Source organism: Pituophis catenifer, unplaced genomic scaffold (assembly GCF_029215685.1).
Source record: "Pituophis catenifer annectens isolate HBS135680 unplaced genomic scaffold, rPitCat1.0.hap2 SCAF_12, whole genome shotgun sequence".
NCBI classification, from domain to species: Eukaryota; Metazoa; Chordata; class Lepidosauria; order Squamata; family Colubridae; genus Pituophis; species Pituophis catenifer.
The window spans coordinates 27,203,257-27,228,957 of NW_027256892.1; the positions used below are offsets into that span (position 1 = coordinate 27,203,257).

Here is a 25,701-nt window from a genome sequence, read left to right on the forward strand (position 1 = left end):
AGAGGTCTCCGTTCTTCAGGCTGTTCAATGCAGATCTGTGCATGTGAGGCTTTGGAATGAGAAGCACCAGTTTATACTAACTGGAGCCAGTAGGAGGAGAACCGGGTTACTTTCGGTAGCCGAATATCACTGGTTTGTCTATTGCTACCAGACTCCTCCTGATTTTAGACTGTGGTTCCAACTTCAAAGGCAATCCAAGGGTTTGGATCTGTAGGAAGTTAGCACCCTCCCCTCTCCTAGAAGAATGAAATATTTTAGGAAATATTGAAAGGGGCAGAATATTATGTTTCCCTGGATAAGAAATGGAGAAATATGTTTTAAAGACAAAGCAGCTTTCTGCCTCCCCTCACCTTTGTCAATGGGCCATTAAGGCCTCAGCCAAGCTCACTCATTCCCCCCACCTTTGTCAATGGACCATCATCTGCAACACAATAGGACCCAAACAGCAACAGAAATTCCCCACATGACATCTGGGAAGATTACATCAGCCAGCAAAGCTAGCTAAAACCCCCACCCCCTGGAAGTCTGACAACCAATCAGGATACTCTTCCTGTGCCCCAGGAAGTTCAAAGCACAGAGAAGGCATAAAACCAAGGCACACTCAGCATCTCGCCCCTTTTCTGTTCAGGAACTCAAACCATGTGATCCTGTCCACCATCAAATTATCTTTCCAAGCAGTCTCCATGTTTCCAGTGTCCTTTTCCTCACTTGGAACTGAACCCAGATGGATATTTCTTCCAACAGATCTCCATATCTTCATGGTTTCTACCTCCTCAGAGCTTCCCAATCCCAGCCAACAGAAGGAGTGGGTCTTCCTGCTTCCTCAATGACACTTCAGTTCCTTGGCAATTTGCTGATGTGGGGAGAAGAAATGAGTGTTCTCCATCAGCAGACTTGCCCAGGAATCCACCTGACTCCTGCCAGTTCGATGACCCTGGACTCATTCAGAGAGTGAAGTCCATTCTTTGAGTCATAGGGATAAGTTCTGTAACCCCCTAGATTCACTTGTTTGGGCTTTTCCCTCCCTCTCCTCCCCCTGGCATTGCGATAGGGAGATCTTAAACTGCCTCCCCCCCCAGCTTTCTGACAAGAGGCATGAGTGGCCCATGGGCGAAAGCCCTCCAGCTGCAGAAGAGTCCCCTGAAACTGCCTTAAGGTTATTTGGCTTCCAGGCAACCTCAGACCCTTTCATTTGGCCTGGTTTCTTCCATTGTGGTGGGATGTTTTGTCCTCGTGCTGCCCTTGGAGACTGTCCTGTTTGCAGCAGCTTTTACTTGTTTGTAATGTGCCTATTTAAATTTGCTTCATGTTTTTCATAAACTGCTTGGGCATTTCGAGACCGACTTCTGCCACCAGTAGCCTCCCACCGGCCAGTCCGCTCCCACAGAGAGGGGCTCCTCAGGGTACCATCGGCCAAGGTATGTCGGCTGGCGACATCCAGGGGGAGGGCCTTCTCTGTGGGAGCTCCTGCCCTGTGGAATGAACTGCCCCCGGAATTGCACAAGATCTCTGACCTCCGTGTATTTCACTGTGCCCTCAAGGCTCTGCTGTTCCGCCAGGCCGGGCTATCAATGTAAATGATTTTAAATTGGGTGTTTTAAATTTTTGGGTTTTAATTTGGGCCGAAATTATTTGATAATTTTAATTATTTTTTAATTGATGTTTGTATACTTTTGTGTTTTTAATAGGCTGTACACCGCCCTGAGTCCTTCAGGAGAAGGGCGGTATAGAAATAAAATTATTATTATTATTATTATTATTATTATTATTATTATTATTATTATTATTATTATTATTATTATTATTATTATTTTGATGAAGGGTGAGGAAGTTATGAAAAATGAAAAGTTTTTCCTTCTAGGTCTCTAATCACCTCAGTTGCTGTCCTCTGGACATATTCCAGTTGTCTTTCCTAAAATGTGGCATCCATAATTCGATGTTATATTCTCGCTGCAGTCTGACTAACGAGGAGTGGAAAGGAGGAATAGCTGCTTTTGATTTTTGATAGCAAACTTACATTGATGCTGCCTAGGATTGCATGTGCCTCCTTGATGACTGCATCCCTGTCAGAATATTCATGACTGGGAAGACATGGTAACAAGGTCAGCCAATGAATAGGCATAGCAACTAAGTCAGCCAATTGGGAGCTGAGACAGACTGGAGCCAGGGCGTGTCTTAGTCTGCAGCTTCTGATTCTGTGCAGAGAAATGAAACTGAAACCAGTGTGTGTGAACTTGTCTGCTGATCTAGGCTGAAATGAAACTAAATTTGCTGTTGGTATTGTAAATTTACTTCATGTATTATTGTGAATATAAAGAAGTTAATGAATCCTGCTGCATCAGTTTATCTGTGTGTGCTTCTGGATTTGTTTTTTGCAACAAGCTCTGACAATCCCTCTTAGTGGACGTTCACAATTTGATCCAACCTGAACTTCTCCCCATGAACTGCAGCCAACTGTTGTTTTTCCAACCACAGGTCTTTGGAGAAGAAGAGTTGGAGAAGTAGGGAATCTTTAACCTGTAGAAGAAAAGATTATGAGATACATTATTGTTACCTCCAAGAATCCGAAAGATTGTTATGTAGAAGATTGGGTAGATTTATTCAAAAAACCAAGGCAAGAAATGATGGGTTTAATTGACAAGAAACAGCAGCAAAAGAGAATCTGAACAGCAAAAGCAATCTGGGAAAGGCTTCTTCAGGAAATAGCAGACTCACTTTTGCTAGAAATATGTGATAAAAGGGTAGATGGTGATCAGATGTGTCAGAGTGCACACAGTGTGACTATTTTGAGACAACCCAGGAGCAAAATACAGTAAACAGAGGTTTGTCTTCCAAATAGTGGTTTATCTACAAGGAATATATACATACAGGTACTAGGCAAAGTCAGGCAATCGATCATCAAATACAGCATGGAAGCACACACACAGAGAGAGAGGTATGCCCTCACAGGGCCTCTCTTATATTACAGCCTCTTAAAGCGATAACAGTCAAATAACCCTGCTGACTCATTGCTACCACTGCATCATCGTTACAGCGTTACAGTATTACAACATTAGAGCAGCTGGTCAGCTATTAAATCACCATTACCCTGACAAGATGCCTTTGGAGGTGGCCTCCCAAGCCTCTTCCACCAGTCCCGGATTCCAGAAACGCTCTCCTGCCTACCTCTTTTAGTGGCATGCAATCTGGTGGGAAGTAGAATGGGCTGTTTTTTCCTTCTCATCCTTCCTGTTCTCCTGGGTCAGGTACTCCCTTTGGATGTCCTTCCTTGGGTGTGGCTGCCCTGATACTGCCTCCTTGCCTGGGGAGACCAGCTCAGGGCCATGGCCAGGGAGCTTCAGAATGGAGGAGCATTTGGCAAGACTCCTGTGTGAGGGTCCATTGACCAGCCAGGAAGAAAAACCAATTTCTCTTGTGTAGATCCCCATTGGGAGACCTGAAGCCAGATGCTCTCAGAAACCTGGCAGGAAGGCTGGGCTGTGCAGAGTAATCTTTCAGGTCAGGCCAGTTTCTTCCCTGCCTGGCTCTGGAGGTTGCCACACACAGCTAGCAGGGAGGGTGCCAGGCAGGTAAGACAGGTAAGCTTCCCACTCAGTGCAGTTGTCCCAGAGCTACATTGTGGGTTGGATGCTGGCAAACCTCTGAAGCTCATATGTATGATTGAAGGAAGGCAGAGGGCCATGGACCTTGAAAGGTTGCAGTGATCCAACAGGGCTGCTGGTGGGAAGAGGCCATGGAACAGCCCCCGCACCTGGTAAGTCAGCTCAGGAAGGGAGGGAGGGAGGGAAGAACCTGCTGATCACTGGAGTGATGGGATGTCGTCAGTAGACATCTTCCTGGAATTGGTAGAAATGAGCCCCAGAGAGGAAGAAGGAATGGGCTGGGGTCTCCAGCAGTCCTAGGACTGGATGGCTTTCTATCCTTTGCGGCTGCTCAGGGGGGGGGCACCTTCTCCATAAATCCTGCATCCTCAGTGCTGGGCAGCATCAAGGCAGGTCTCCTTGAGCAAATCCTCCCGAGCCTCTTCCCTGCCCAGTGCTCTCACCAGCATTGGGGGTGGGGTGGGTGGGTAAGGGGTGAGAACAGATTGTAGGCAGTCTTTCTATTCTGTGATTCTGTGATGGCTGCTTCTTTCCTTGAGATAAACTTCTTAAGAGCACTTGAAACCCCTTTCATTTTCATGTATCTAAACTGGCAGGTATAATCTGGCAGGAGTAGCCAACACCCCAGGAGACAAGCTTAGGATCCAAAAAGATCTTTTTTTTTTATTGAAAAGTTTTATGAAAAATACAAACATTTTCACCCCCCCACCCTTCCCCCCTCAACCCCACCCTCCCCTTCCCACCCTCCCTTCCCCTCCCTCCCCCACCCCCCCTCCCTAGACTTCCCAGAACGAGCACAGGGTATAGCATTCACAAATCAAAAACTAATATGTGCTAACGAATTATTACATTTCATATTCTCCCTAGGTCCTTAACTCCTTATAACTCAGAAAAACAAACATAAACTACTTAATATTATTTCATTCATAAGCTATATGAATCTTCTTATTCGGATACTTCTTCTGTATATAATCAATCCATTTTCTCCATTCCGATATATATCTCTCATTTGAATGGTCTTTAAGGTATGATGAAATTTTTGCCATTTCTGCCAAATGCACAACTTTTAATGTCCATTCCTCAATAGTAGGTGGATCTTCCTTCTTCCAGTACTGTGCCACCAGTAACCTGGCAGCCATTATTAAGTTCAAAACCAGCTTAGTCTCTATTACAGTACAATCCGTAACTATTCCCAACAGAAAAAACTGTGGTGTAAATTTAATTTTTTTTCTTCAAAATATTTTGAATAATCCACCATATTTTTATCCAAAAAGCCTTAATCTTTTTACATGTCCACCATACATGAAAACATGTAGCATCTTCACACTCACATCGCCAATACTTGGGTTGTAAATTTGGATACATACAAGCTAGTTTTTTTGGATCTAAATGCCATCTATAAAACATTTTGTAAAAATTCTCCCTTAGATTTTGTGCTTGTGTAAATCTTACATTTCTAACCCATATCTTTTCCCATGTTTCCATCATTATTGGTTCACCTACATTTTGTGCCCATTTTATCATACAATCCTTGACTAAATCTGTTTCTGAGTCTATTTCCAGTAATGCATTGTACAACCTTTTTATGTGCATTTGACCTTTATCTCTTATTTGCTTTATCAAATTCTCATCCTGCTGCAAAATACCAATTTTTTGATCTTCTCTCCATCTGGCCAGCAGCTGTTGGACCTGCTGGATTTCACCCCTTTGGGAAAGAGCAGTCTGGGGCCAGGAAGCAGAGCTCAAGGGTGTTTAGCTGAGCAGCTGGTCTTTGTCCATGGCTTCAGGGAGGCTGGTGCAGGCTGCATCTCTGGCAAGTGGAGTATCTAGCAAACTTGGAAGGGAGGCACTTGACTGAGGTGGGCGCATTTGCCAGAGGACTCTGGGACATCAGGTCTCTCAATACCTGAGCTTCTGATGGGAAGAAATGGGCATGGCCAAAGTCTGCATTGTCCAGCCTCTGCCAACATGCCTACCTGGAGGGTTCCAGACTCCTGTTTGGCCCTGGTGTGAGAGGGGGGTTCAGGGGTCTGGGGCTCCCAACTGGTTCACGGCAGCATCTCCGGGATAGTCCAATGTCCTCCTTGCCGCATCCACCTGTCCATCTCCCAGCCACAAAAGAACCATAGCAGAAGGGAAATTGTGGGGGGGGGGAGAATAGATTTTCTGATCCCTGTCAGTGAGGTTTCAAGCCCCATCATGGGACAGAAGAGCACTGATCGCACTTGTTGCTGATCTCTGGTGAGAGTGAGATAGTGGTAAGGCGTCCATCCTTGCTCTCCTTGACCTTTTGGCAGTACCATCAACCATGGTATCTTTTTGGATCGGCCGTGGGATTTGGGACTGGGAAGTGTAGTGTTGCAGTGGTTCAGTTCCTCTTTCTGTGGCCAGTTCCAATCAGCCTTAATAGGGGGGCTTAGCCATTCCTTTGGGCTCACTACTCTCTCTGCTCCCTTTTAATATATACATCAGACGTGTCCAATCTTTTGGCTTGTCTGGGTTGCATTGAAGAATTGTCTTGGGCAGCATATAAATAGAAGATAGATAGATAGATAGAATTCTTTATTGGCCGTGTGATTGGACACACAAGGAATTTGTCTTTGGTGCATAAGCTCTCAGTGTCAAGTTTCGAGGTCGTCTCAAATAAATTGTATTTCAAACAAAGTCTTTGAAGAAAAACTCCTATTTATTAAGCACGACATTCTAAACCCGGCTCCATCGAAGCCAACACTGACTTCCAGGCCCCAAACCCTCCCTTTCCATCCCCCACTCCCCTGCACTCATTGGCCATCTTCCAAGTCATTCTACCCCTAATCTACTCCAGCTCAAAGGAATTTCCCCCCTCCCATCCCATCTCCTAGGGGATATTATCTCCAGGGAAAATAAGTAGGTGAAAAGTCAAACGTCCCTTTCCAGATGCCTCCGCTTCTTCTTCTTATGTCAGCACTAGAGTAAATGCAGCTTGAAGTGCTGACATTCAGTGTACATAAAAAGGCAAGATACACTCGTCAAGAATCACAGGGCACAACACCCAGTGACAGTCATGCAGTCACAAGTGGGAGGAGATGGGTGACAGGAACGATGAGAAGACCAATAGCAATAGTAATGCAGCCTAATGTGAATAGTTTGACAGTGTTGAGGGAATTATCCATTTAGCAGAGTGATGGCGTTCAGGAAAAAACTGTTCTTGTATCTAGTTGTCTTGGTGTGCAGTGCTCTACAGTGTCGTTTTGAGGGTAGAGGAGTTTTGAGGGTAGAGGGCGAGGGCGAGGGGTCTGTTAAAAAAAAAAGGGCAGCCTGACTAGCTGTCCAAGGCTGCATGCAGCCTGCAGGCTGTAGATCAAATACACCTGATCTGTATAAAACCGCTGGGTACGAGGGATTTCATCCCTGGTGACCCAAGTGATGCCCTGGCTGTCCTTTTGCAGTGCCTGGAAGCAGTGGGGGCCTGGATGGGGTGCAACAGGCTTCAAGGGAATCCTGGTAAGAGGGAGTGGCTGCGTGTAGGTAGAGCCTCAGGATCCAGAGACATATCATCTTTAGTTCTGGATGGGGAGCAGACCTGCTGTGCAATTTGAGGGTCCTCCTAGAGTAGACTCTGCTCAAAGAGCAGGTGGCAATCATGGCTAGGAGAGCCTTCACAAACTTTGTGTGGTGTGCCAATTGTGCCCCTTTCTGGATTGTGAGTCCCTGTGCTCAGCCACTCATGCCCTGGTCATCTCCTGCTCGGATTATTGCAATGCGCTCCACATGGGGCTACTGTTGAAGAGTATTCGGAAGCTACAATTGGTCTAGAATGCAGCGGCATGGACAGTTTTGGAGTCCCCAAGGATAGCACACATAATGTGAGCTGTGCTGGCTGCCGATCTGCTTCTGGGTGCAATGCAAAATGTTGATTACTACCTTAAAGCCATTTAGACGAGGTGTCTCAGATATCTGTGGAACCGTCTTTCCCCAAAGGGATTGGCTCACCCCAACCTGCTGGCAGGAGAGGCCTACTGCAGATCCCATCAGCCAAGGAATTTCAGCTGCTGGGATCCAGATTTTCTACCATGGCTCCTGCCCTTTGGAACATCTTGCCACAAGAAGTAAGATCCTTTCTTTTAGCCTTCAGGAAAGGCCTTAAAACTTGGCTATGCTGGTTGACATTGAGTCCTGAAGAAGAAGCGGTTGGCTGGAGATAGTTGGTGGGCTAACAGAGAAGGCACCCCACCTCTTGCTCCAAATCCATGTTTTTTAGTTTGTTTTATTTTTTTGTAATTTTAATATGTTCTTATATTTATAACTTTGATATTTGTATATATTATCATACTACAAGCTGCTCAGAATTTCCTGAAACCACAAGATGGGCAACAAATGAATTTACTACTACTAATAAGGTTGCAAGTGAATCAGAAGCTGGGAATCTGATCCTCAGAAGTGACCTCAGGGCCCAGCAGCATTTGGGCGGGGGGGGGGAGGCAGGAGGTAGTTGTTACTTTGCAAGCAACCAAGGCAGGATGACTGGGAGCTGAGCGCCACACTGCCCAGCACTGAGTCCCTTTGGATGGCTAGGGTCCAGGCAGGTGTCCAACCAGGGACCTGGACTGGTTGGTAAGGAGATTCCTGGAGGGAGACTCCCCTGCTGGGGCAGCTTCCGTAAGCACAACACACACACTGCATGTTGCTTCTACTAAGGAGGTCAGGGCTCAGCCCTTTCAGAGCAGAAACAGCCAGAAGGAAGAGACCTGCCCTGTCCTGCCCAGCCTAGCCTTGCCTAGCCTAGCCTATGGGGAACACAGCTTCTGGCAAGGATAGCGCCAGTGTCCTAATTCAGGTAGGCAGCTGGAAACTGAGCTTCTACAAAGGAGCACACCCAGTTCCTTGGCAAAGAGGTCAGTCCGGAAGCAGCTCAGGAAGGGTATTCTCTTGGCTTGTGATGACTCTGGTAGAATTTGCTGGGGGGAAAAGAGGGGGCTTAGGACCACCACTCCTCTTCGGATGCATCCAGACTTTGATCCTTGGACCTCTTTTCCAACTTTGGTCTTCTTTGCCCACAGGAAAGTCCACTGCCTTATCAGGAGGTCCTGAGCCCTGTCCTCTATGCCTTCACACCTGCTGTCTCTCAAGTAGCCCCATCAGGTGAGACCATTCAAGGTGCCACCCTCAGACCTTATGCTACAGAAACCAGACCAAGCTCTCCGCCCTGCATAGCTGGTGCAAGTCCAAGTGGTAAGAATCTGCAGGAACCTCCTAACGAGGAGTTGGGGTTTTTTTTGCATATAATGATGGAGGTGGTGGTCTAGTCCAACCTCTTGCAATAGGGAAGACCCCTAAGTAGGGGACTGGGAAAGGTAGCACTGGGGGGGTGGGCTGAAAGAGACAGAAGCAAACATCTGGGAAACAAGAGGCTGGCTCTTCCTTATAGCTCCCAAGCCTCTAGTCTCTCTGCTCTGTTGTGCAAGATGGCAGCTTCAGCAATCCAGGCCTCTGGATATGAAGGGGAAGGATGGAGGAAAACTGAATTCAGCCTGTAGTTAAGCCCAACTCTTGCCTGCTTCCCATCTCCCTCAGTTCCAGCCTGCTGGCGATTCCCAGAAGAGAAACCTCTTGCTGCTCCCACCCCTCAGTCTTTGACTTTTCCTATGTAGAGACCTCAGCTTGTCCCACAACTCTCTTCCTTTCCCCACCCACAGCTTCCTCCAGCCCCGCTGCCAAGGTATTCTGGGGAATGGGCCCGAAGAGGGTGGCCCTCATCGTCTGCCTTCTCGTCCTCATTGTGCTGCTGATTGCCCTCATCCTGCTCTGTGAGTTCTTCCCTTTTCTCTTAGATTAGAATAACAGGGTTGGAAGAGACCTTGGAGTCCAATTCCCTGCCCATGGCAGGGGACCCTATAACATTCTAGACAAATGGCAGTCCAATTTCTTCTTTAAAACCTCCAGTGATGGAGCACCCACAACTCCAGGAGGGAAGCTGTTCCACTGGTTAATTGTTCTCATTGTCAGGAAATTTCTCCTTAGTTCTAGATTGGAACTGTAATGATCTTCCACTTGTTACTTCTTGTCCTGCCCTCTTATTTTGTTTGCTTGCAACTTATGGTGTGCAGGAATGACTTCCTGGTTCTTTCCACCTACCCAGAAGTTCTTTGCTGATATCTGAGGGGAGGCTCAGTCCAAAGAGCCAAGTCTCTTTGGTGAGCAAAGGAATTATCAGCAGAGTTTCCATTTCTGGTGAGATCAGGTTCCATGAAGGAAGGAGTAATATTTGCAACCTGGGGATGAGTGGCCATGGGCAGTGGCTCTTCCTTTGTGGAACTGCAATGCTCTGCCTCAGACCAAGTACTCCCTGCTCTGACAGGGGGGAGGGACAACTGCAGACCCCCCCTCACTTTTCTCTTGCCTGTTGCAGGACAGGAAACACGGCTGAGTCCCTGGGAGGGAGGGTCAATCTCACCCCCAGGATTACTTTGTCTTTTTGCAAGAATGTCGCTGCCTCATAGGAAGGCATCATCCTCTCCCTCCTCCCATGTTTGTTCAAAAGCTGCTCTGTCTCCATGGTAGGCAACATCCCATACCCTTAAATCTCTTCCTTATGCTGTGAAGGAGGAGGGCTACCCTCTTTTTGTGAGTCAAACACTGGGCAGAGACTTTTTGAGCAGGGAGAGGTCCAGCTTTTTCTCCTTCTCAGACATTCACAAATTGTCCTCCTGTAGGGACACCGGCAGTAATTTCTGAAAAAGGAAAGAGCCTACTCTGATACAGAGAAATGCATGTGAGTTGGTGTAAATATGTGCCCCACATTTCCAAGTGGTGAGCCTCTGTAGAGCCTCAAGGAGAAAACCAGGTTAAGACCTGGTTTCATTGTTATTCCTACTCCATGGAAGTTTGCTGGGAACCCATATTGCTCATAGGACATGCCAGAAACATTTCTTTTCCGTTCTTTATTGTTGATTTTGGAATCCATATACAGGAAGAGAAGGAGATTGAAGGAAAGCAGTTGAATGCCAGGACTCTCCTTCTCCTCCTCTTCCTCCATTCATACAATGGATGGAAACTAATCAAGGAGAGCAACCCAGAACTAAGAAGAAATTTCCTAATAATGGGAATGATTAACCAGTGGAATGGATTGCCTTCAGAAGTTGTGGGTGCTCCATCACTGGAGGCTTTTAAGAAGAGACTGGACAGTCACTTGTCTGAAATGGGATAGCCAGGTTTCACCTAATTTGTATTTATTTATTTGGTTTTTCATGCCTAAGTGTAAAACATTACTTTTCTTTACATTACATTCCATTTTGTTTGATAGGGCCCAGTGTTCAAGTCTGTCAGGATCATTAATGAGTTCTACTTCCCTTTGCTACCGGTTTGGGACTGTGAGTGCGTGTGTGTGTGCTTGCTTCGCTCGCTTGCGGTGCTTCTGTGTATGCAGAGAACCTTCTGCGCATGCGCAGAGCTTCCATGATGACGTCTGGGCAGGTGGGCGGAGCCTCTCGCCACTGCCACTACTGGTTCACCCGAACCAGGGTGAACCAGTAGAAACCCACCACTGGTCAGGATCCATTTGGATCCTGAGCCCATCATCTGGGATGTTGGCTATTCCTGCCAGCTTTGTGTCATCTGCAAATTTTAGAGTGTTTAGTATATTTTAATTGGTTTTTTATTAACGTTTGTATTACATGTATTTTTATCGTTTGCTGTTCACCGCCTGAGTCCCTCAGGAATAGGGCGGTATATAAATTTAAATAAATAAGTAAATTTGATGAATCCCCCTTCTATTCCTCATCTAAGTCATTTATGAAGATATTGAAGAGCCTAACCCTAACCCTAACCCTGGGCCTACAGCAGAACCTTGGGGTACCCCACTGCTTACTTCCCTCCATGTAGATATATTACTATTAAGGACCACATGTTGAATATGGTTTGTCAGCTAGTTGCAAATTCATCTGGTGGTGATGCTGTCTATCCCACATTTTTCTAGTGTATCATGACGTAGGTTATGGTCTACTTTGTCAAATGCTTTACTGAAATCCAAGTATACTATTTCCAGAGAATTTCACTGCCCTTTTCCAAAGCTGCTCAGAAGTATAGTGTCCAGAACTGGCCAATGCAAAATAAATTGAAATGATTCATTATGTGCTTTGGAAATGACAACTAATGCTGTGACCCCCTCTGTGCCAGATGTCTGGCTCCTTCTGTTCCTTGGGGTGTGAGATATTTTGTGAATGTGCCTAGGATTGGACTTAGATCATTTTGAAAACCAGCATCTGATCCCTGGCAAATGCTATTCAGATTTTGATGATGCCCCAAAAGCATGGGGCAGCAGCACAACTGATTTCTGTTTCTCAGCCCCTTGTGTCATTTGCACAAGCAGCTGCAACGTGAACCGCTTTTTGTGCCCTTCTTAGAGACACAGAAGGGGGGAGAAAGGGGAAGGAGGTGAGAAAGAGAAGCAGTTATCCTTTTAGCACAGAGGTCACCAACCGAGAAAATTTTGGTGGTCCACAGCGCACCGGAGCTGCTCCAGGATGACCAATGGCTAGTCCTGTGACTACAGCTCTGGAATATGGGACCAGCCAGGCAGATCATGGTGGGGCTGGAAATCTCCCTGGTAGAGGGAGCTACGTGCAACTTGCAACTTTGCAGGAGGTGCAAGGAGTAGCACAGCCCTCACCAGCCGGAACGAGGTAATGGTACAAACAGGGGGTGGATGTGGGGGCAGGCAGGCCAAAGCAATGGGTGTCAGCAACCCACGGCTCTTTCTTCCCCCTGCTGTGGCTTCCTGTCGACTGAACCCACCATTGGCTGTCCCCGCCCCTCACCCTCTCAGTCACTCCTCACCTGGCCTGAGAAGGGAAGGGCAGGGGATGGAAATTCACTCCATGTTTCAGACCGGGAGCGAAGCTTCATCTGTTGCTGGGTCTTGCAGTCATTTCTTCCAGCCCTTGTTGGTGCTCCACTCAGCTCTGTCTCTCAGGGAGACATGCGACTTCCTCTCAGCCCCGAGACACTGGCCCGGTCTGTCTGTTTCTCTCTGTCCGCTGATGTTAGCGCCTCCATGGCCTGCCCACTGCTCTTGCAGTTCAGTTAAATTTAGCAATGGGGGGGAGAGAGAGCAGGTCATGCGTTCAGCACCAATAAAGGCTGAAGAAGTGCCCACGAGATCCAGAGAGTGCCGGAGAATCAGAATGAGAGAAAGAGAAAGAAAGATGAGACAGACAGACAGACGAGGGAGGGGAGAGAGAGAGAGAGAGAGAGAGATGAGCGAGACAGACAAAGAGAGAGGGGGGAGAGAGAGAGTGCCTGAAGGACCCCATCCCGTCACTGGGAGTCCAAGCGCTTCATCAAACGGCATGCTGGATTCATATTAGTGGTCCGCAGGATTTAAAATTATGAATTTACTGGTCCTTGACATCCAAAAGGTTGGTGACCCCTGTCTTAGCAAGTTTGCTGCAACAGAGAACGGACTTCTATGTCCTTTCACTAAACCTAAAAAATATTAAAGTTACACATGAACTCACTCTTCCTGAAATCATCGGCTGTGAACTGTCCTTAAATTGAGGACCCAGTTTGTGGGGGCAATAAACTGACTTTGTATAAATATACAAAAGTATGAAGGCTATTGCTTAACGCATTGTTAGCCACCCTGAGTCTCCGGAGAAGAGCGGCATATAAATCAAATTTAAAAAAAAAATACCACACTTCGCTTCCTGCTATGTTATAGAGCCCCTGATTACGACATCGCACATGCAAACAAGTTAACTTCACTACTAATGTGGGCAGCCTTCTGTCCATACCCTCTTATTTTTCTTTGTTACCTCAATCTATCTCTTATTACTTGGACCCTAAACGAATATACAACTGAACCCATCCATGCAACCCTATACAATGCTGTTACTAATCTGGGACTAGATTAATTAGTAACTAACAACACTAGACTCAACCACTGCCTCGATCTCATCTTCTGCAACAGTTTAAACTCAATTTATGGACTACAAATAAGTGACCACAGCATGATTGACTTTTGTCTCAATATACGCCCTTACAAAAATCATCATAATGATGGAATACCCAATTACAACTTCAGAAAAGCCAACTATGATCTCATAGACACCGACCTCTCATCTCTTGATTGGCAAATTCTATTCTCTGGCTGTAACTCTGCCGAAGACCATTATAACATTTTCTTGCCCCAAGTCAAAAGAGTTATTAAACGATACATACCACTAATCATCACCAAAACCAGAAAAAACAAATTACCCATATCAATAAGGAAGCTCCAATCAAAAAAAAAATCTCTCTGGCAAAAAACCAAAACTGGCTACGAAGCCAACTTTAAAAGCCGCTACAAAAATATATGCCACCGAATAAAGACTGAATGCATCAATTATTATATCAAACAAGAAAACCTTCTGCGCAAGAAATCTAACCATGCCTTCTATAATTTTGTAAACAACAAACTTAAAGACTCAAGATCCATCCCATCCCTAAAAGGACCTATTGGTAAAGAATGTAATGATGAAGCAGTTAAAGCCAACCTCTTTAACACATTATTTGGCTCAGATTTGTAAACAGTAATGGCTCATGCCCAACATTCCCTAGTCATACCACAAATAATTACAACGATCTAACACAAATACATTTCACAGAAGATAACATTGAAAAGGCACTACGCAGCCTAAAACCATCTCTATCTATCAGACCTGATGGACTATGTGCATACTTCTTAAAAAAGCTTTCCACTGCTACAGTTGAACCCCTAAGCATAATCTTTGAAAAATCTTTCAGGACCAGCTCCCTAGCCAACCTATGGTCAATAGCCACGGTCATCCGTATCAGTGCTGGGTTTTGAAATTTTTTCCTACTAGTTCTGTAGGCGTGGCTTGCTTGGTGGGCATGGCTTGGTGGTCATGTGACTGAGTGGTGTGGCCAACTTGACATCACTCACAGCCACACTCACTCAATCACATGACCACCCCACCTAGCCACGCCCACAGAAAAAAGTAGGAATTTTTTTTGAATTTCTACGTATCTACTTATTTTCTGCCCAGGCCTGACCTAATCTATCATTTATTTTATTTTATTTTATTTTTATTCAATTTGTATACCGCCCTTCTCCTAGTGGACTCAGGGCAGTGCACAGCCAGAACTAAAACACATACCAATACAAAATTTAAAATTATTAAAAGAATTACATAACTGGCCCAAATTTAAAACAATTCAATTAAAACCCAATGACAATTTAAAAACTAAAAAACTAAAAAAAGACTAAAAAACGGGGAGGGGGTTCACGCCAGCCCTGCTTGATGGAAAAGAAAAGTTTTCAGGGCACAGTGAAAGACCCGGAGATCCGATATCCTTCGTATCTCCGGGGGCAAATCGTTCCAGAGGGCAGGAGCTGCCACAGAGAAGGCCCTCCCACTGGGGGTCGCCAGCCGACATTGCCTGGCTGATGGCACCCTGAGGAGTCCCTCTCTGTGGGAGCTTACTGGTCGGTGAGAGGCTATCGGCGGCAGAAGGCGGTCCCGCAAATAGCCAGGTCCTAGCCATGGAGCACTTTAAAGGTGGTAACCAACACCTTGAAGCACACCCGGAAGACCACTGGAAGACAATGCAGCTCATGCAGGAGAGGGGTCACATGGGAGCGCCCCCTCGCTCCCATAATCCCCCGCGCGGCCGCATTCTGCACCAGTTGGAGCCTCCGGGTGCTCCTCAAGGGGAGCCCCATGTAGAGAGCATTGCAGTAGTCCAGGCCGGAAGTGATGAGTGCCTGAGTGATTGTGCGTAAGGAGTCCCGATCCAGAAAGGGATGCAACTGGCGAATCAGGCGGACCTGATAAAAAGCCTCCCTGGCCACGGCTGTCATATGCTCTTCTAAAGACAGCCGTGCATCCAGGAGGACGCCCAAGTTGCGAACCCTGTCCATGGGGGCCAATAACTCACCCCCAATAGCCAGCGATGGCACCAGCTGGCTATATCGGGACGCCGGAAGCCACAGCCACTCGCTCTTGGAAGGGTTGAATCGAAGCCTGTTACTCCCCATCCAGATCCACATGGCCTCTAGGCACCGGGACATCAAAGGCCTTCTCCTGCATGCCACCCCGCCCACCCTTTGTCAGTCACATGCGTCACCCCGTTTCCTCTCCTTCAGCGGCCCCGGCCCTAGTCCTGCTTCCTCCTCCACCACTGCCTCTTTCTTCGGGCTGCTTACCTTCCTCCCATGGCAGCTGGTCCAGAGTCTGGAAGACAAGATGACCTCTGGTAGTTTTCAGTGGCCTCCAGCCAGCCACCACTGCCAGGAAGTGGCTCTCAAAGAGGCGTCGGCTGGGAGGCGTCTCACAGTTGCATTGAAAAAGAAAAAGCCTCCGCAAACTACCAGAGGTCACTGAAAAAGCCTCTGCCATCACCGCCCTGTTCTTTGCGCTGGCCACGCATGCCCATCCCATTGCCTTCTGCATCACGCTCGGACTGATGAAGCAGGCAATGGGATGCGATGGCAGCGGCTTTTTCGGCGACTCCGGTAGCTTTCAGCAGCCTTCAGCCAGCTGCCCGCAGCTGCTTTTTCTTTTTTGATGTGACTGTGAGAAACCTCCCAGCCACTACCTCTTTGAGAGCCACTTCCCAACAGTCAGGCAAGCGTACGGTGACCAGGCTACCGGTTCGGGGGCGTGGCCAGCCAGCAATCGCTAACGGTTCGGTGACCCAGGCCAAATTACCACTACCGGTTCACCCGAAACAGTGCGAACCGGTAGAAACCTACCACTGATTCCCTATCTTCAAAAAGGGAGACCCCAGCCTAGTTGAAAATTACAGAACAATCTCTTTATGCTGCGTCACCTGCAAAGTAATGGAATCAATCGTTAACCAATCCATTAACCTCCACTTAGAAACAAACAACCTACTCTCTAATAAACAATTTGGTTTCAGAAAAATTTTATCCTGTAATCTACAACTTCTACACTGCAAAAATATATGGACTACAAAACTCGATCAGGGCAAAGCAATAGACGCAATTTACATAGACTTCTGTAAAGCCTTTGATTCAGTAGTGCATGACAAACTACTTCTAAAACTAAAATCCTATGGCATCTCTGGACCCCTACATAATTGGATAGCTACATTCCTGTCAAACAGACAAAAATGGTCAAAATAGGGAGTGCCCTATCAAATCCTGCACCTGTTAACAATGGTGTCCCCAAGGCAACGTTCTAGGACCCACACTCTTTATACTTTACATAAATGACCTTTGTGATCATATTATAAGCAACTGCGTTCTCTTCGCCGATGATGTAAAACTATCTAACACCACCGATAATGCTGCTACCCTTCAAAAAGACCTTGACTTTGTGTCAGAATGGTCAAACAATTGGCAATTCCAAATCTCAACCAACAAATGCTCTGTCTTACACATTGGCAAAAAGAACCAGAACACAAAATACAAGCTGAATGGACACGATCTTGTAGACGACCCTCACTCTGTCAAGGACCTTGGAGTGCTCATATCTAATGATCTAAGTGCCAAAGCCCACTGTAACAACATCGCCCAAAAGGCATTAAAAGTTGTAAACCTATTCTTGCATAGCTTCTTCTCCGGTAATATTACACTACTAACCACATTTGCTAGACCAATTCTTGAATACAGCTCATCTGTCTGAAACCCGTACTGCATATCGGATATTAATACAATTGAGTGTGTTCAGAGATATTTCACGAGAAGAGTTCTCCATTCCTCTGCTTGCAACAGAATACCTTCTGCCACCAGACTTGAAATTCTGGGCTTAGACAATTTAGAACTACGCTGCCTTCGATATGACCTAAGTGTAGTACACAAAATTATCTGCTACAATGTCCTACCTGTCAATGACTACTTCAGCTTCAACCACAACAATACATGAGCACACAATAGATACAAACTTAAAGTGAACCGCTCCAAACTCGATTGCAGAAAATACGACTTCAGCAACAGAGTGGTCAATGCCTGGAATGCACTACCTGACTCTGCAGTTTCATCCCCAACCCCCCAAAATTTTAACCTTAGACTGTCTACTGTTGACCTCACCCCATTCCTAAGAGGTCTGTAAGGGGCATGCATAAGCGCACAGGCGTGCCTTCATCCCTGTACTGATGTTCCCTTTATTTGTATTCATTTCATGTATTCAAATCATGTTTATACTTATATATATTATCTAATACGTGCTTGACAAAATAAATAAATAAAATGAATAAATATGCTGGGGCTGGGGCACCAGCTGATTTTAATAGCATGGACAACTTTCAACAGATGAGAAATGAACAAACTACAGAGGCCCACAATTTCTGGGTTACAGAGCACTTTCCCTGGAATCAGGGGGGTTCTGCTAGTATCCTTTGCATGATCATATTTTACTTAAAGGCAAACTTTCACGAGCTGCAGCTGACTTCATCAGATGTATGGATAAAGTTTTGTGGTCAGAAACGATGCTATCAGTCTCCATCTGATTTATGGCTACTCTGGACTAACATAGATCTCCTTTAAAACTTTCCCCCCTAGAGACTCATCTGTGGTGATGCCTGCACATCACAATGCTGAGGAATGATCTATGGCACAAATGCTGCTTCCAATTCTCTGCAAGAGTCTCTGGAGGGAACATATCTGCCACCTGCTGCCTAATAACAATAACAACTGGGAACTTGTTCAGCTGGCAGTGCCAATGCTGAAGAGGTGCAGTTGCCAGTGCCAGGCATTGCTCCTTGCAGTCTAGACAGGACACAGTAAATCCAAAGAGTGAGAAGCTCAGAAGCTCTAATCAATAGTCTTTATGAGAAGAAAAACTGAGGCGATACACAAGAATTTCAACAAGTCCCTTGTTTGTTTATTTCTCCCACTTTCTATGTGGAGTGGGGGGGCATCTGCAATGGTTCCCTGCTTGGTGGTCTGGAGTCTGAATTCCTTTTGTCAATGTAAGAAATAATCCCCCTACTTAAAAACTCACCTCAATTTGTTCATTGTTCTTGCTTGTGTCTTGCTACTCCCAGTTTTGTTCTGGCGGTCCAGCACAGGCATTGTGTACAAGCAGCCAGCGGAGAACTGCAGTGAGCATGCTGTGCGGTGTGATGGGGTTCCCGACTGTTCTCAGAGGACCGATGAACTGGACTGTGGTAAGGCCGGAAGGTTTTGGGGAGCCGGGTGACAGAACTTGGGCTGGGAGGCTACTTCCCTCCCAGGAACTCCCATTCAGGTTCTTTCTGTCCTCACCTGTTCTGCAGTGCGCTTTGGGTGGAACCAGTCCTTGCTCCATGTCTACTCAGGAGCAGAGAGGGAGTGGCTGCCTGTCTGCAGCCAAGCCTGGACTGAGGCCTTCTCCCGAAAGACCTGTCAGCAGCTTGGATTCCTTAAGTAATGCTGGGCCTCCTTGTAAGGTGGGGAGGGAGTCCACTGAAGGAAGGAAAGAAGCTCCTGTCTTCTCTTAGCCTCTGGCTTGCTTTGCTGGTCCTGTTCACGTGCAGAGTGCCCTGGTGGCAACTTTTCAAGCAGTGGAAAGAGCTATTTGTGGACTGCACTCCTTCAGATTAATCGGGGAGGGGGGAACTTCTTGTGAGGAAAATAGATGTGGCTGTTCATAAACTGAGAATCTTGGGGGGCTGCATGCCGTGCCAGAGATGTTTTGTAGTACAGATAATGTTGAGTTTTTAGTCACTGTCCACTCCTGGCCAAGCTGTGTCCATGGTGGCCTGGCTTGCCAGGTGCTGGGGAAGCTACTCCATAGCTGCTCTGTGCAGTAAAACAGCCTTCTCCAGGCATCCTTTAGCTGCAACACTCTTTTGCCTCCCTAGTGCTTCCGACACAGAATATGTCCCTCTGGCCTTTTCTGGGAAAAGTCTCATGGTTGGCGAGATGCGAAAAACCATTCAGCAGAGTCTCAACAGGTAATGGGCTGCTTGGGGTGAGGTGGTGGGTTGGAAGGATGCCCCCTCCATTGTGACCACTGCCAAGTGCTGGCAGATCCGCACCATTCAGGATAGATGGCCTCAGAGGGCTTCCTGGCCAAGGACAGCTTGGTCTGCTAGAGCCAGTGCTGCTGCTTCTGTTGCTGCACACCCATAGCTCTCTGGGCAGAAGGGATGCCCTTGGCTCAGTGATCCTGACCCTCAGGTGCTATAGAGGATCACAGACCTGGTAAGGTTTGTGATTCATTGGTAGTGCATCAATGCACATGCACAAAGACACACAAAACTCTAGTCTTCCAACTGAGAAACGAAAAAAACTTAGCTCATCTTTGATTGGCTTGTTCATTATTTGGCCAAAAAGTGCTTAGGAAATGGGGTTGTACATTTCTCAAGATAGTTTGCCACGTGTTGTCTGGGACCAGAGGCATCTGCTATGCCCTATTTTTACCGAAGACATCAATTTTCCATAAGAAACAAGATCCTAGTACATCAATAGTGTAATGAAAAATTAGAACATTCACACCTTGCAAAGTGTGACCCTCAAGACTGAGTGTAACAATTAGTGTTTAGTTAAGCTCTTAGTCATGCTTTGGTGGAAGGTGCTTGATTCTCCTGTTTGGAAATCAGTATCAGAGGTGCTTTTCTGCCAAAATCCAAATTCTGCTATCATTTGGCACTTGGTTTTTTAGCACTCCCTCCACCCCCAAATATCTCCCGTTTTCTCCCATCCTCTGCCCTCGCTTGACCATTTATAGGCTGGCAGGTATCACTTGGTGCAGGCAGGGACCACAGCACTATGTCTCCAGATCTCCTTCATGGAGGGTTTGAACCATCCGTCCTCAGCTTCATCTATGGGAAGTCAATGTGAAGGGACTCACTTGTCCCTCCTCAAGAAGCCTTCCCTGGACCCAGCAGTATTAGCCAACTATCATCCTGTCTCCAACCTTCGCTTTGTGGCGAAGGTTGTCGAGAGTGTGGTTGCACGACAGTTTCCGCAGTACCTGGAGGAAATGTCTTATCTAGATCTGTTCCAGTCGGGTTTCAGGCCCAGGCACAGCACGGAAGTGGCATTGGTCGCGTTGGTAGATGATCTCTGGAGAGCTCGGGACAAGGGTTGCTCCTCTGTTCTGGCCCTGTTAGACCTCTCAGCGGCTTTTGATACCATCGACCATGGTATCATGCTGCACCGGCTGGAAGAGTTGGGGGTGGGAGGCACCGTGTTGCGGTGGTTCTCTTCCTTTCTCTCAGACCGGTCGCAGTTCGTGTTGGCTGGGGGGCAGAGGTCGACCTCGAGGCCTCTTATATGTGGAGTGCCTCAGGGGTCGGTCCTCTCGCCCCTTCTATTCAACATTTATGTGAATCCGCTGAGTGAGATCATCCGTGGCTTTGGGGTGAAGTACCATCAGTACACTGATGACACCCAGCTGTACATCTCCACCCCAGGCCATCCCAACGATGCCCTTGAAGTGATGTCCCAGTGCCTGGAGGCTGTGCGGATCTGGATGGGGAGGAACAGGCTCAAGCTCAACCCTTCCAAGACTGAGTGGCTGTGGTTCCTGGCATCCCGATATAGTCAGTTGACTCCATCACTGACTATCAGGGGCGAGTCTTTGGCCCCCGTGGAGAGGGCGCGCAATCTGGGAGTCCTCCTGGATACGCAGCTGTCCTTGGAGGAACATCTGATGGCTGTAGCCAGGGGGACCTTCTGTCAGGTTCGCCTGATTCGCCTGTTGCGGCCCTTTCTTGATCGGGATTCCCTGTGCAGAGTCACTCATGCCCTCGTCACCTCTCGCCTGGAATACTGCAATGCTCTCTACATGGGGCTCCCCTTGAAGAGCACCCAGAGGCTCCAACTGGTCCAGAATGCGGCCGCGCGGGTAGTCACAGGAGCCGCATGGCGCTCCCATACAACACCTCTCCTGCGTGAGCTGCACTGGCTCCCAGTGGTCTTCCAGGTGCGCTTCAAGGTGCTGGTTATCACCTTTAAAGCGCTCCATGGTATTGGACCTAGTTATCTTCAAGACCGCCTGCTGCTACCGACAGCCTCTCATCGACCTGTGCGCTCCCACAGAGAGGGCCTCCTCGGGGTGCCATCAGCCAAACAATGTAGGCTGGTGACTCCCAGGGGGAGGGCCTTCTCTGTGGGGGCACCTACCCTCTGGAATCAGCTGCCCCCAGAGATAAGGAGAATCCAAGACCTCGATGCCTTCCGCCGTGCCCTTAAAACCTTTTTCCAGCAAGCCGGGCTGGCCTAACACTTTTAAAAATGTTTTTAATTGTCTGTTATTGTTTTTAATCATGGGGCCAAATTTATATATATCTTTTTAATTGTATTTTAATGTTTGTAGTTTATGTTTTTACTTGGCTGTTCACCGCCCTGAGTCCTCAGGGAGAAGGGCGGTATACAAATTTAAAAAATAAATAAATAAATAAATAAATAAATAAATAAATAAATAAATAAATAAATAAATAAATTGCTCTCTGCAGCTTCCCTCTGCCTGGGCCCTCGAGAAGACGGGTCTTTCTTCCAGACAGGCAGACTGACTTGAGGATTCTGAGCACTCCGCTTGGCTGGTGAAAGACCCCATTGGCTGCATTGGCTCTGTTTCTCACTTAACCTCTAATTTATTGATCTCCTCTATAGCTCCCAGTGCCGTTCTGGAAAGCATGTTTCTCTCCGATGCACAAGTAAGGAGACAGAGGAAGCTGGAAGTGGGTGGGCCTGGCTCTGACACCGAGGGGCTTTTGTATTTCTGCCCCATAGCTGAGGAGGGATGAGGTCGTGCCCTAGGGCTGACCTGCTCAGGCTAGGCTCAGCCGCACTCTTTCTCCTTCTTTCATAAGCTGCTATCTCAAGAGATCAAACCAGCATGCAAAACCATGCCACCGAGTGCCTCTGCCTTCCGGGACAGTACAGAGACTACTGTACTGTTTTCACACTTTGAAAAGCAATAAAAGTTATAAACATCATGGAGCAGAGCCTGTCAGAGAACTACCCTTCAAAACTTAGGACATGCACATCACGTGGGGGCTGGGATGGGGCTTGGCTAATAAAAAGGGACCTTGCCTGCATCTCCAGGTGGGTTGGTGTGGTGCATGTGGAGGGCTTGTCTGTGCTCCCCCAACTGAGGTTCTTGGATGTTTCTCCTTGCAGACTGTGGGCAACGGATATCTGGCCGCATTGTAGGAGGCACTGAAGCATCTGCCAGTAAATGGCCTTGGCAAGTGAGCCTCCAGTATGGCTCTGCTCACATCTGTGGTGGCACTATCATTGATGCACAGTGGGTGCTGACCGCAGCCCACTGCTTCTTCATGTAAGGCCAACCTCTGGATTAACTTGGGAGGGCAGTGGGATGCTTGTAGAAGGGAAGCTCCCCACCAGGATGTCTGCCAGAAGGAGAAGCCCAAAGGGCCAAGCTACTGCAGAGAGGCAGAACTTTCCACCTGGTGCTTTGTCCATTATTCTGCCTGGCATTTCTTGAGACCCAGCAAAAAAATGAGGACAACCCATAATTAATTCTCATCAGAGTCTTCTTTTGGATCAATTTGCTGTCTCAATTTGAATAATTAAATTGGATTGATTTTCCAAAACAACCCATTGTATAGGATCAGGGTTGATTCCCACAGCCCTCATCTCAGAGAAATCTCCTTCTGGATATCTATGCTCTGAGTCTGAGCCAAAGGCAGGGACTCCTGTAACTTTTTGCCTTTGGACTTTTTAGAAATAGCGTGAAAATACTGGATGAATGGAAGGTATATGCTGGTACCTCTGATCTCAAGCAGACGAAGGAGGGGATCCTGGTCTCTGAGGTCATCATTAATGCTAATTACAGTGATGATCACGATGACTATGACATTGCCCTGATGAAGCTCTCCCAGCCCTTGATCCTCTCAGGTGAAGTTCTCGAATGCCTCCTGAGCAGCTCAGCTCAGCCTGTTTTTCTTTTGTTCAAGGAAGGGCTCATTTTAATGTTGCCAGGTGTCCACTATTTGAGCGGACAGTCCGCTTTTTTCACATTATGTTCACTATTTTTTTTCACAAAATAGTGGACATTTTTTTTATTCAAAATCTTTATGATGAAATTAAAATGTAATTTAATATTTTACATATTATTGTAATATATTTGATGTTTTGAATTTTAAGTAAAGTTTTGAAGTGATTATTTTAATACGTGTTAAAATGTTTGTAAGAAAATATATAATTTAATTGTAAATTTTTTTTTATTTTTTTACTACTTAAACCCACCCACCCCCCTGCTTGTCCGCTATTTTTTGGAAGCATACCTGGCAACCCTAGCTCATTTGCTTGTCCCTCTTTTCCAGCTCAGGTTCGCCCAGCTTGCCTTCCCATGTCAGGCCAAAGGTTTCTTCCTGGGAGGGCCTGCTTCATCACAGGCTTTGGCAAAATCAGTGAAAATGAAGGTAAGATGGGCGAGTGGACCTCATTTGCTAGACCGTGGCACAGAAAAGGTGAGCTTTCCCCTCACTGGACATCTTCTAATAAAGGCTAGGCAGTCACCTGCCAATATGCTTTAGGAGTGAGGTGGGGACTCCTTAGCTATAATGGAACTTTTTCCTTCTGTGATTCCATGACCAAACTCGATTCCAGCATGGGAGGCTGAGGGTTGTCCAGGGCTCTCTTTTCATCACATATTTTTTGCCTTTTGCAGAGAATACATCACCCAAGCTGCGGGAAGCAGAAGTGGAGATCATTGACTATCGGCTCTGCAACAGCCGTAAGGTCTACGAGGGATTCTTGACTCCCCGGATGATGTGTGCTGGGTTTTTGCAAGGGGGCAAAGATTCTTGCCAGGTAAAAGAGGTTTTATTGCCTGAAGAGAAAGTGGAAGAGTTCTCCTATGCAACCTTAGACTGATGCAACAAGTTACAAGTCTGGTAGACACACCAACTGAGACAGAGATAAGGGAAGGTTATTAGGAAGATGGTAGCAAAAGTCCTCAAGGAAAGAAAAGCTGCTCATCCAGTCTGTGGTTCCATGTGAGTTCCTTCAAAGCAGATCCAGAACCGAAGCCCAAAGTCCAATCCCTGGGAAAGGGATCGGAAGGGATGGCCTCAGGACATAGGAGACTCACTTGGAGGACATGTTTCTATATTCAGTGTTTCCAGTTAGAGCTGCCTCCTCCTCTCTTGAGGACTCCAATCTCCATTGTGTCAGGGTTCCAAGTAACACCCCCAACGAAATAAAACTCCGAGGCTTGAAATTTCTCAAAGCTAACTTTTATTGGAGATGTCATATTGGCACATCTGGGAAAACCCCAATCTGAGAGCTTCTGGGTTTTCCACACCCAAAAGAAAGTTCAAGACCTTTCCCCCCACCCACATGTCCACCACACATCCAATCATGTACAGTCTGGAATAGAAGATATCTTCCCATTCTTCTCAGCACAGCTGCAGGGCACCTTGGCCTTGACTTTCTATAAAGAATTTTGTTTTGACTACATGTCTTCTTCACTCTATACTAAGGTGACCAGATTTTAACATTGGTAAAGAGGGACACCACTGTGGGCATGGCTTATTTTGTGGGCGTGGCTAGCTGGTCATGTGACCGGGTGGCCATGGCTATGTGTATAGGGACTACTCAGAGGGCTGAAAAAAGTCATTTCTGACAGGTCCTCGCACTTTTGACTGGTTCTCACACTTATGACCATCCTCACATTTATGCCCGTGCAGCATTCTTAACAACCATGTCACTCATTTCACAACTGCTTCTCTTCATGGTGATAAGATAGGGCAAAAAATGTAAAATGTGAGGACGGTCGTAAGTTTGAGGACTGGTCAAAAGTGCGAGGACCAGTCAAAAATAACTTTTTCAGCCCTCTGAGTAGTCCATATGCCCAAAAGGACTAACCAGAGGGCTGAAAAAAGTCATTTCTGACAGGTCCTCGCATTTTGACTGGTCCTCACACTTATGACCATCCTCACATTTATGCCCATGCAGCATTCTTAACAACCATGTCACTCATTTCACAACTGCTTCTTTTCACCATGGTGATAAGATAGGGCAAAAAACGTAAAATGTGAGGATGGTTGTAAGTTTTTCAGCCCTCTGAGTAGTCCATATGCATAAAAAGATACAGCAATAGAGAGGGATGAAGGAAGGGAAGGGAAATTAGAGTAGGAGTGAGGGTAAGAGAGAGAGGAAGAGAGGAGAAGAAGAAGAGGGTGGGGGAAAGAGAAA

At 46.8% G+C, this 25,701-nt stretch overlaps 1 protein-coding gene across 1 annotated transcript in view; it reads left to right on the forward strand.

Annotated features, from left to right (window-relative positions):
• Nucleotides 1-3,446: 3,446 nt before the first annotated feature.
• The window catches only part of LOC139323157 (transmembrane protease serine 13-like), a 28,787-nt gene continuing 6,532 nt past the window's right edge, over nt 3,447-25,701 (forward strand). Inside the window, exons 1-13 of the mRNA XM_070952395.1 lie at nt 3,447-3,578; nt 3,667-3,754; nt 7,563-7,690; nt 8,642-8,813; nt 9,278-9,388; nt 18,591-18,713; nt 18,822-18,951; nt 19,389-19,481; nt 22,147-22,190; nt 22,657-22,816; nt 23,225-23,397; nt 23,826-23,924; nt 24,173-24,315. Coding sequence (XP_070808496.1) covers nt 3,447-3,578; nt 3,667-3,754; nt 7,563-7,690; nt 8,642-8,813; nt 9,278-9,388; nt 18,591-18,713; nt 18,822-18,951; nt 19,389-19,481; nt 22,147-22,190; nt 22,657-22,816; nt 23,225-23,397; nt 23,826-23,924; nt 24,173-24,315 — 1,596 coding nt within the window. The remainder of the gene's footprint in view (nt 3,579-3,666; nt 3,755-7,562; nt 7,691-8,641; nt 8,814-9,277; nt 9,389-18,590; nt 18,714-18,821; nt 18,952-19,388; nt 19,482-22,146; nt 22,191-22,656; nt 22,817-23,224; nt 23,398-23,825; nt 23,925-24,172; nt 24,316-25,701) is intronic.